The following is a 12,213-nucleotide window of genomic DNA, read 5'->3' on the forward strand; positions in this document are numbered from 1 at the left end:
GATATTGGGGCACATTTGTAATATCTATCACAACTACTGATTTAAGCAGCTATTAATTATTCCTCCTTTTTTTTTGGCCAGCAGAGCCCCAATTTTGTTCAAGTGTCTATCCTGCACTTCCTGTCATGACCGGGGCCAACTGTAACTTACCAGAGCCAATTATAAGTGTCCTATTTACCTTCCCAGTGGCTGGACCAGGAAGGGGCATGTGATCTGATCCTGGCCAATGAAATGGGAGAGGAAGTTCTCTGGGTGCCTCCTGGCTTTAGAAAGGAATATGAAGGGGGGAAAGCTCCCTCTTTGTTGCTGAGTATTGTCATGTGTGGTTGAGCTACTCAGAGCTGAGGCAGTTGTCTTGCAACCTGTCAACAGGGAAAAATAGAAAAACAAAAATAAAACTCAGGTTGTCCAACTTTTTGTGGAGAGTCCTTTACAGAAGACAAACCGTGAAAACTGAGACTGACTGAGCTCCATGTTCTCCTGCACCTTGTTTACTCTTTCTTGTCGGATCCTTTTCAGTCACATGCCTTTTCTCTCTCTTTCACACCACATCAGTTCTTGTTTGAAGAATGAAAACAACAGCTAAATGGTGTGATTTAAAACTGGCACAGAGAGAGAAGCTAAAATTGCCCAGTCAGGAAATGAGGCATGCATTAATGATTTTCTTTTGATTCATTGTTTTTCGGAAACATCCAAATGCAGTTAGCCATTGTCCATGAAATAAAATAAGTTCTTAAAAAGGAAAAAGGAGACACTAGACTTATTCTTTCACTTCATGTTAGGGAGAGGACTGACTAACATGGGGCACTTACTGTATGCCTGACATTTTATTAGGAACTTATCATCAAATGATTTTGCATTACCCTTCGAATAAAATCTTAACTTCTTCCAAAGCCCATCCTACCCAGTGCAATTTGGCCTACTTCTTCAGTGAACCCCCTCCATTTCTGCTCTAGTTTAGCCATCCTGACCTTTTTTTTCATTTATGAAACATACCCAGCTTGTTCCTGCCTCAGGACTCTTGCACATCACATTCCTTCTACCTGGAATGCTCTTTCTTTGGTCTTCACATGTCTAATTTCTTCTCATCAATCAGACCTCAGCTAAAATAGCCCTCCCTCAGAGGGGTCTTCCTTGACCATCCAACCTAACACAGACCTCCCTCTTAGGAACCTAGTCCAGTATGCTGCTTTATTTTTTTTCCCATTGCACTTATAGTATCTGAAATTATTTTTTTTTTATTTTGATCTGTCTCCTTGCATTAGATTTTTCCTCTATGCCTTGTTCACTGCTGTATGTCAAGCATTTAGAAGAGTGGCTGGCACAAATGAGACACACAATAGTGTTTGTCCAAAGAATAGGCAGATAGCACACTCTATAACCTTATAAGGCAGAATACGTATGATTTACAAGGGCCAATGTCCTCCAGTCAAAGAATTCCAGGAACATCCTGGTAGTTGAACAAGTTGGGTTTATTGCTCATCATAGTGACAGAGAATGCACACCATGGGGAACCATGAAGCATCTCAGTAACAGAGTGTTAGAAAAGGACTTAAAACATCTGGGTTCAAGTTAGGTGATTTTGGTTGGGATTTAAGGCAGCAGCACTTTTATTTCTGGATTGGATGTTGTCGGGAAGCATGGACAGTTCTATGACAGGATATCCTTAATGAATCTCACTTACAAGGCAGGAAGACTGGAATAGTGCTAAAATTATAACTGGTAAAAAAAAAAAAGTAGCCATCATTTGTATTAGTCAGGATTGGGTGGTGTTTTTTGGTTTGCCAGTGACTTTGTTTTTGTCATATTCAGACAAGATAACTGAGTGGTCTTACTTTTGGTCTACTTCCTCAGAGTTATTGAGCCACCATCTCTGATATTGGTGTTCTGTGCAATTATCTTTAATAGGAGAACATGAAGACCTAGCTGTGAATGTCAGACCATCTTCTGGATGTCAGGGTCTGTTTTTCTCTTTCTTATGAGTGTTCTAGGGCTCCAGTGTCATACAGTGAAGAAATAAGCAAGAGTGTTTCTTTTGGCTGTTTGATAATTCCCCTCTTTCTCCCTCACCAATTCTGTATTTGTAAGGGGGTAGCCGCTGAACCAAGATGGTGGAGGCCAAGGTAGAGAAGCAGCGCTTCTAAGACGGCAGACAACTCAAAAATGCCCTATTTGCCCAAGAGTTAATTACCATCTCAGCATGAGCCCAGCTATACCTAATTTTCAAACGGAGCATGGTGTATCTTTTGTATCCTGAATGATAGGACTACCCACTCCTCACCATTGTCCCAAAGATCATGTTCAACCATCCACCAGGGCCTTGGTTCTAGTTCAAGGTTTCATTTAAACACAGCTGTACGCCTTTAGGAAAGTCTTTGTACCAGTATCCCAGCATCCCCTGGGTTCCCTGTATTCCTCTGTTAGCATCCCTGCTATATTGTAATTAATTTGTTTATAATCTGTCTACCTGGTTAGACCCTCTCCCACATGTTAGTATCCCTGGAACTTAATTTTAACAAAGGTCTTGGCCCAGGCTATAGTCTCTATAAATATTAAATGGATTTAAAATGGAGATTTAATTCCTGGCTTGAATTCATCTCACACAACATCTATTGAGTCTGTCCTATGAGCCAGGAGGACATTTTGATAAACCAGATAGTCCTTACTTTCAGGGAAATAGTGCTCATTTCTAATAGGTTAAAAAAAAGAAGAGCCGGCATTTATTTAGGGTCAAGCACTGTGTTAGGTGCTTTACATGTATCAGAATTATTAGTGCCGTTTTACAGGTAAAACAACTGATAAGTTGTGAGTTAAGTAATTTTGCTGAAGTAACACAGCTATTAAGCGGCAGAGCAGGGATTTTAACTCAGACAGTCTGACTCCAGTAATACTTGCCCAACTATTAGGTTGAAAGATGCCATATAAATTCACAGTTCTGTCATTAAATCAGAGTTCAGGTTGATCTCGGGTGGACTTGGCCTGCAGTGGCTTGAAACAGGATCTCAGTTCCCTGACCAGAGACTGAAGCCAGGCCATGGCAGTGAGAGCCCCAAATCCTAGCCACTAGACCATGAGGGCCAGTGGCTAGTGACAAGGCCCTGGATCGTCTGCTTTGGAGAAAGGAATTTCAACCAAGTGATGGAAAGTAGTGAAACAAGTAAAGCATTTATTAGGAGGAAAAAAGTATATGTGCACAGACACACATGGGTGGGCTCAGAGAAAGTGTAGTTGACAGAGCATACTATGGTCTAGTGCCCCCTCCCTTCTCTGACCTCTGAGGAAACTTTTTGCTGTGTGTAGTTTAGGAGGTTTCCTCGACCTCAAGAATGAGAAATACACAGCAGACAGCAGAAGCAAGAAGAATTACAATCCTGCAGCCTGTGGAACAAAAACCACATTCACAGAAAGATAGACAAGATGAAAAGGCAGAGGGCTATGTGCCAGATGAAGGAACAAGATAAAACCCCAGAAAAACAACTAAATGAAGTGGAGATAGGAAACCTTCCAGAAAAAGAATTCAGAATAATGATAGTGAAGATGATCCAGGACCTCAGAAAAAGAATGGAGACAGAAATTGAGAAGATGCAAGAAATGTTTAAAAAAGACCTAGAAGAATTAAGGAACAAACAAACAGAAATGAGCAATACAATAACTGAATTGAAAACTACACTAGAAGGAATCAATAGCAGAATAACTGAGGCAGAAGAACGGATAAGTGACCTGGAAGAGAGAATGGTGGAATTCACTGCTACAGAACAGAATAAAGAAAAAAGAATGAAAAGAAATGAAGACAGCCTAAGAGACCTCTGGGACAACATTAAATGCAACAGCATTCGCATTACATGGGTCCCAGAAGGAGAAGAGAGAGAGAAAGGACCCGAGAAAATATTTGAAGAGATTATAGCTGAAAACTTCCCTAATATGGGAAAGGAAATAGACACCCAAGTCCAGGAAGCACAGAGAGTCCCATACAGGATAAACGCAAGGAGAAACATGCCTAGACACATAGTAATCAAATTGGCAAAAATTAAAGACAAAGAAAAATTATTGAAAGCAGCAGGGAAAAACAACAAATAACATACAAGGGAACTCGCAGAAGGCTGACAGCTGATTTCTCAGAAGAAACTCTGCAAACTAGAAGGGAGTAGCATGACATATTTAAAGTGATGAAAGGGAAGAAACTACAACCAAGATTACCCAGCAAGAATCTCATTCAGATTCAATGGAGAAATCAAAAGCTTCAGAGACAAGCAAAAGCTAAGAGAATTCAGCACCACCAAACCAGCTCTACAACAAACACTAAAGGAGCTTCTCTAAGTGGGAAACACAAGAGAAGAAAAGGACCTACAAAAACAAACCCAAAACAATTAAGAAAATGGTAATAGGAACATACATATCATTAATTACCTTAACCATGAATGAATTAAATGCTCCAACCAAAAGACACAGGCTCGCTGAATGGATACAAAAGCAAGACCCATATATATGCTGTCTGCAAGAGACCCACTTCAGACCTAGGGACACAAACAGACTGAAAGTGAGGGGATGGAAAAAGATATTCCATGCAAATGGATATCAAAAGAAAGCTGGAGTAGCAATACTCATATCAGATAAAATAGACTTTAAAATAAAAAATATTACAAGAGACAAGGAAGGACACTACATAATGATCAAGGGATCAATCCAACAAGAAGATATATCAATTATGAACATATACGCACCCAACATAGAAGCACCTCAATACATAAGGCAACTGCTAACAACTATAAAAGAGGAAATCATCAGTAACACAATAATAGTGGGGGACTTTAACACCTTACTTACACCAATGGACAGATCATCCAAACAGAAAACTAATAAGGAAACACAAGCTTTAAATGACACAATAGACCAGATAGATTTAATTGATATTTATAGGACATTCCATCCAAAAACAGCAGATTACCCTTTCTTCTCAAGTGCACATGGAACGTTCTCCAGGATAGATCACATCTTGGGTCACAAATCAAGCCTCAGTAAATTTAAGAATATTGAAATCTTATCAAGCATCTTTTCTGACCACAACGCTATGAGATTAGAAATCAATTACAGGGAAAAAAATGTAAAAAACACAAACACATGGAGGCTAAACAATACATTACTAAATAACCAAGAGATCACTGAAGAAATCAAAGAAGAAATCAAAAAATACCTAGATACAAATGACGACAAAAACACGATGATCCAAAACCTATGGGATGTAGCAAAAGCAGTTCTAAGAGGGAATTTTATAGCAGTACAAGCCTATCTCAAGAAACAAGAAAAATCTCAAATAAACAACTGAACATTACACCTAAAGGAACTAGAGAAAGAAGAACAAACAAAACCCAAAGTTAGCAGAAGGATAGAAATCATAAAGGCCAGAGCAGAAATAAATGAAATAGAAACAAAGAAAACAATAGCAAAGATCAATAAAACTAAAAGCTGGTTCTTTGAGAAGATAAACAAAATTGATAAGCCATTAGCCAGACCCATCAAGAAAAAGAGGGAGAGTACTCAAATCAATAAAATTAGAAATGAAAAAGGAGAAGTTACAACAGACACTGCAGAAATACAAAGCATCCTAAGAGACTACAACAAGCAACTCTATGCCAATAAAATGGACAACCTGGAAGAAATGGACAAATTCTTAGGGGAGGTAAAACCTTCCAAGACTGAACCAGGAAGAAATAGAAAATATGAACAGACCAATCACAAGAAATGAAATTGAAACTGTGATTAAAAATCTCCCAACAAACAAAAGTCCAGGACCAGATGGCTTCACAGGTGAATTCCATCAAACATTTAGAGAAGAGCTAACACCCATTCTTCTCAAACTGTCCGAAAAAATTGCAGAGGAAGGAGCACTCCCAAACTCATTCTATGAGGTCACCATCACCCTGATACCAAAACCAGACAAAGATACTACAAAAAAAGAAAATTACAGACCAATATCACTGATGAATATAGATGCAAAAATCCTCAACACAATACTAGCAAACAGAATGCAGATACACATTAAAAGGATCATACACCATGATCAAGTGGGATTTATCCCAGGATGCAAGGGTTCTTCAATATATGCAAATCAATCAATGTGATATACCATATTAACAAATTGAAGAATAAAAACCATATGATCATCTTAATAGATGCAGAAAAAGCTTTTGACAAAATTCAACACCCATTTATGATAAAAGCTCTCCAGAAAGTGGGCACAGAGGGAACCTAACTCAACATAATAAAGGCCATATACGAGAAACCCACAGCAAACATCATTCTCAATGGTGAAAAACTGAAAGCATTTCCTGTAAGATCAGGAACAAGACAAGGATATCCACTCTCACCACTATTATCAACATAGTTTTGGAAGTCCTAGTCACAGCAATCAGAGAAGAAAAAGATATAAAAGAATACAACTTGGAAAATAAGAAGTAAAACTGTCACTGTTTGCAGATGACATGATACTATAAATAGAGATTCCTAAAGACTCTACCAGAAAACCGCTAGAACTAATCAATGAATTTGGTAAAGTAGCAGGATACAAAATTAATGCACAGAAATCTCTTGCATTCCTATACACTCATGATGAAAAATCTGAAAGAGAAATTAAGGAAACACTCCCATTTACCACTGCAACAAAAAGAATAAAATACCTAGGAATAAACCTACCTAGGGAGACAAAAGACCTGTATGCTGAAAACTATAAGACACTGATGAAAGAAATTAAAGATGATACAAACATATGGAGAGATATACTGTGTTCTTGGATTGGAAGAATCAATATTGTGGAAATGACTATACTACCCAAAGCAATCTACAGATTCAATGCAATACCTATCAAGTTACCAATGGCATTTTTTACAGAACTAGAACAAAAAAATCTTAAAATTTGTATGGAGACACAAAAGACCTCGAATAGCCAAAGCAGTCTTGAGGGGAAAAAAATGGAGCTGTAGGAATCAGACTCCCTGACTTCAGACTATACTACAAAGCTACAGTAATCAAGACAATATGGTACTGGCACAAAAACAGAAAGATAGATCAATGGAACAAGATAGAAAGCCCAGAGATAAACCCATGCACCTATCGTCAACTAATCTATGACAGAGTAGGCAAGGATATACAATGGAGAAAAGACAGTCTCTTCAATAAGTGGTGCTGGGAAAACTGGACAGCTACATGTAAAAGAATGAAAGTAGAACACTTCCTAACACCATACACAAAAATAAATTCAAAATGGATTAGAGACCTAAATGTAAGACTGGACACTATAAAACTCTTAGAGGAAAACATAGGAAAAACACTCTTTGACGTAAATCACAGCAAGATCTTTTTTGATCCACCTCCTAGATTAATGGAAATAAAAACAAAAATAAACAAATGGGACCTAAGGAAACTTAAAATCTTTTGCACAGCAAAGGAAACCATAAACAAGACGAAAAGACAACCCTCAGAATGGGAGAAAACATTTACAAACGAATCAACGGACAAAGGATTAATCTCCAAAATATATAAACAGCTCATGCAGCTCAATATTAAAAGAAAAAACAACCCAATCTAACAATGGGAAGAAGACCTAAATAGACATTTCTCCAAAGAAGACACACAGATGGCCAAGAAGCACATGAAAAGCTGCTCAGCATCACTAATTATTAGAGAAATGCAAATCAAAACTACAATGAGGTATCACCTCACACCAGTTAGAATGGGCTTCATCAGAAAATCTACAAGCAACAAATGCTGGAGAGGGTGTGGAGAAAAAGGAACCCTCTTGCACTGTTGGTGGGAATGTAAACTGATACATCCATTACGGAGAACAGTATGGAGGTTCCTTAAAAAACTAAAAATAGAATTACCATATGATCCAGGAATCCCACTACTGGGCATATACCCAGAGAAAACCATAATTCAAAAAGACACATGCACCCCAATGTTCATTGCAGCACTATTTACAATAGCCAGGTCATGGAAGCAACCTAAATGCCCATCGACAGACGAATGGATAAAGAAGTGGTGGTACATATATAATCAATGGAATATGACTCAGCTATAAAAAGGAACGAAATTGGGTCATTTGCTGAGACGTGGATGGATCTAGAGACTGTCATACAGAGTGAGGTAAGTGAGAAAGAGAAAAACAAATATCGTATATTAACGCATATATATGGAACCTAGAAAAATGGTACAGATGAACCGGTTTGCAGGGCAGAAATTGAGACACAAATGTAGAGAATAAACGTATGGACACCAAGGCGGGAAAGCGGCGGGGGGCGGGGGTGGTGGTGTGATGAATTGGGAGATTGGGATTGACATATATACACTAATATGTATAAAATGGATAACTAATAAGAACCTACTGTATAAAAAATATATAAAATAAAATTCAAAAAAAAAAAAAAGAATGAGAAATATGTGGTCTCTTTATCTTCTATCCAAGCAGGACTCAGCTCATCTTTGCTCCTGCCATTATCTTTATCTTGGAGTATCTGTCCACAGGGGACAGATTCCAGCTGCTCAGCCTGGGGCCCACCTATCTCCTGCCTCAAGGTTCTGGATCCAGATCATCACAATTGTGGCAGATATCCATTTTAAAGTCGAGTAGGTTAATATGACCAACATGGGGAAGACTTATGTTGCAACTGTGGATGGGGGAACAGAGTTGCATTGGTTTTCTGTTAGAGCAGAAATGGATTTCAGTGTTGGCTTCAGTCTGTAACATATTTTGGGCGCCCACCGTGCTTAAAACAGCTGTTTCCTGACACTTCCTCTCCTCCCCACATCCTGGAGCAGGGAGGGGAAGTGGCGAAAAGGAAGAAAAGGCAAAGAGGATGTGGAAGGCAAGCAGGTGGGCATCCTCTGCCGTCCAGCCTCACCCTCCAGCCTGCACCGGCAACGCCCCTCGGCCCCGCCCTCGCCCCAACCTACTTTAAACTCCCGCCCCCTCTTAACGACGACCAATGCCCAGCCGGGGAGCCCGCAGGAGGCTGCGGATTGGCCGGCGCCGCGGTTGCCCAGGTGACGGGTGGGTCCTGCTGGGTCCCAGAGCCGGGCGCGGCGGGGGCGAGGGTTGCCCGTTGGTTTCCGTCCCGGCCCGCCCAAGCCTGCGGTGCCCAGGTTTGCGCCCGTCGGTAGCTGGAGGGGGCTGTCCCCGCGCGCCCCTCCGCCCAGTGTGTTTCCTGGCGGCCTCCCGCTAGGGGCGCGACGCCCTCCGCCTCCGTCTCCGCCCCCAGGATCTGCGGCTGCCAGCTTCCGAGCGCGGCTTCCCTGGACGGCGGCGCGATGGGCTGCGGGAACTCCACCGCCACCAGCGCGGGCGCGGGCCAAGGTGAGCGCGGCGGGCGGCTGGGGGCGCGGTGACGGCGACTCGGGGGCTGTGGGGAGCTCTGCAGGGCGGGCCGCCTCTGCGGGAGAGGCCAGGAGAGAGGCGGCGAGAAGGAAGGATGCAGGGACCTCGGGCAGGGCGGGCGAGCAGCCCCCTCTCCCCGTCCCCCATTTTCGGGACAGGTGCAGACTGTCCGGTTTTGGAAAGACCGAAAGCAGGGCATGTCCCCCCTGTGCGGGGGGCGGTCGCGCCGGGACGAGGCGAGCCTGCAGAGCGATCCTGCGGAGGGAGCGCGGGGAGTCCTGGCGGCGGGGCTCCCCTGCAGCGCGTAGACCCGGAACCCTCCTGGGAGAGAGGGTTCCTACTCGTGGCCGGCGTCCGCACCCCCTCGTCCCGCAGTCGCTCCCGCAGGCCTCGCCCCCAGCCCCTCGGAACCCAGAGGCTGCACCTGGAAAAGTGCAGCAGAACAATTCAGGACTTTTTTGGGGGGAGGGGGGTGCTAGTGCGTTGGGAAGAACTGCAAACAGGGCTCTAAAAATTCATCCGAGTCTGTCTTGATGCTTAAGACCCGCTGGGCTGCTTGTACGATTTCTCTGAGAACCTGCAGTATTGAGGATGCTTTAGAATATGTGTGACAGAGCTTTAATATTAGCAGTGATCTGTTCGTATATTTTTCATTTAAAAAATAAAAAAATATTGAAAGTTTTGTTTACACCTCTTCATTTTGTTGATTGGCAGGGGAAGTCTTTTACAGATTTACGCAGTCAGCCAGGCTTTGTATCGAGTGACTTATTCCAAAACTCAACCGTTCTCTTTGATCCAGCTAGTGTCTACTGATTTACGAGTCTGGATCTGTTTTGAGTAATATCTGCTGACCTATTTTGGTGTCTTTTGGATAAAGAACTCATATCTCATCCAGTTGAGATCAATCAGATGCCACATTCCATCCTAGCCAGCAAATGGGAACAGCACTCTGATGCTGCAGTATTTTCCTAGGCGGGCATGGATGCCCTGTCAATGACTTTGTGACCTTGGGTCTGTCACTTCCCTTAACCCAGACCTCCTGGAAGATGTAGTTTAAAATTTAAGCCTTTTTCATTTATTTAAAGTTTATTTTGATGTTCACGTATGGGATCAGATATGGAAATCTGCTCATTTAATTGGCCAAGTTTGTTATTCCTCTTTGGCTGTCAGTGGCCACACAAATGGAATATTTTAAGAAACGGTGCTACAATATGTGGGATTCTAGTCCTAGAGCTTTGAATGAACCCAGGTAATAATTCATTGAAAAGTTTATCTCTTGCAGGTAACATTTACCATCGCGAATTAAGTTCTCAATCTTGTGATAGGCAGAGAGCCACTGGGGAACACATTTTTCAATTCCTGTAACAGTGACATAGGTTAGTTAGCTTAGTTAGTGCCTTAAGGCAAGGACAGGATTCTAACTTGAGAGTGGCCAGAGAGCTCTGCGTGGAAACCTGGAACAGTGTCAAGGCCATTTCCTGCACCAGGAATTACAATTGACTCTTGAGCAACATGAGGTTGAACTGTACAGGTCCACTTATACACGGATAGTTTTCAATAGTAAATACTATTGTACTACACGCTCTTTGGTCGTTTGAATCCGAGGATGTGGAACTGTGGATATAGAGGGCTGACCATAAGTTATACTCGGATTTTCAACTCTGTGGAGGGTTGAGGCCCCTAACCCCTGCGCTGTTCAAGTGTCAAGTGTATATCTCTCGATCTAACATGCACTGTGGCCCTACGCCTGCCACTGCATGTTCACCCTACTTTTAAAAAGGTTAAGAACCATTAACCACAATACACAAAAAAGGAAATTATAGGAAGGATTTGTAACAGATTTCCTTTAGAGTGGAGCTAGTTTACTTCATTTACATTTTTGTTTATTAATGAACTGCTTGTCAGGTTTGGGGATAGAGGGAGGAGTTCCACTGCTAAACCAGAATGATGATAAGGGAGCTCTGCCATGGTAATGTAACAAACAGAGAAAATATAATCCTCTTTACAAATATTTGGTTGACCTCCCCCCCCACCCCAGGAGCACATCCCTTATTATGTAAAGGGAAATACAGTTATATTGAAAAAACACTCCAAGTGCATGTCTTCTTGATGAGTAGCTTCACTTTTGTTCACGAAGGACAGCTCCTGTAAGAGCATGCTGTTCTCTCCTCAAGCTCGCTCTTTGCTAAAAATTACTGTATGTTCAGAGAAGAGCAAGATGCCGAGGGCAGACTGTAAAACGTGAAGGAGGAGAAAACATTTGAGTTGGGAGTTGTTGCATCACTTCTTTGATGGCTCTGCCCTTGTCTCTGAGAAGTCACCCCCCAAACATTTCTCTGCTAGGGAGTCCAGCTGGCTAGCTTCGGGATTTGTTCATTGTTATTTTGAAATTTTCTATCAGCTGGTGGTAGGACTTCTGTTTCAGAAAGGAGGAGAGATGGAAGGTTAAGAAAACAGTTCAGAGAAAGATGGTGGGCAGGTGCTGAACTTGAGTCTGGAGAGTGAGGCTCAAGCTTGACACTGGCACTGTGCTGGCTGTGTTACTGTGGGCATTTCATTTTACTTTTTTGTACTGTAATTATTATATTACAGTACTCTGTACTGTAATTATTATATAGTAGTAGAAACTACAACGTTGAAGGTGAAATGGTTTTCCTTGAATATTTTTCTATACGAACATGGCAAATCTACTTTCAGAGGATGCATTTGCACTTTATAATGATGCCCCCAACCTGAAATCTCCATTGTAAGCCCTGTTTTACTACCTAAGTAATTCAGGTAAAACCAGGTAATTGTTTCTGTTTTCCCTGAGCTATTTGGACAACTGCTTTTCTTGGCTTTTGTCT

The 12,213-nt window shown here is 41.8% G+C and overlaps 1 protein-coding gene across 1 annotated transcript in view; it reads left to right on the plus strand.

The window, feature by feature from the left end:
• The first annotated feature begins 9,278 nt into the window (after window positions 1–9,278).
• LOC309968137 (overexpressed in colon carcinoma 1 protein) overlaps window positions 9,279–12,213 on the plus strand; it is a 36,711-nt gene continuing 33,776 nt past the window's right edge. The window contains exon 1 of the mRNA XM_082849279.1: window positions 9,279–9,346. Within this exon, the coding sequence (XP_082705405.1) occupies window positions 9,301–9,346 (46 nt within the window). The 5' untranslated portion in view covers window positions 9,279–9,300. The remainder of the gene's footprint in view (window positions 9,347–12,213) is intronic.

Source organism: Leucopleurus acutus (genome assembly GCF_964270905.1).
Source record: "Leucopleurus acutus genome assembly, chromosome: 11".
Lineage (NCBI taxonomy): Eukaryota > Metazoa > Chordata > Mammalia > Artiodactyla > Delphinidae > Leucopleurus > Leucopleurus acutus.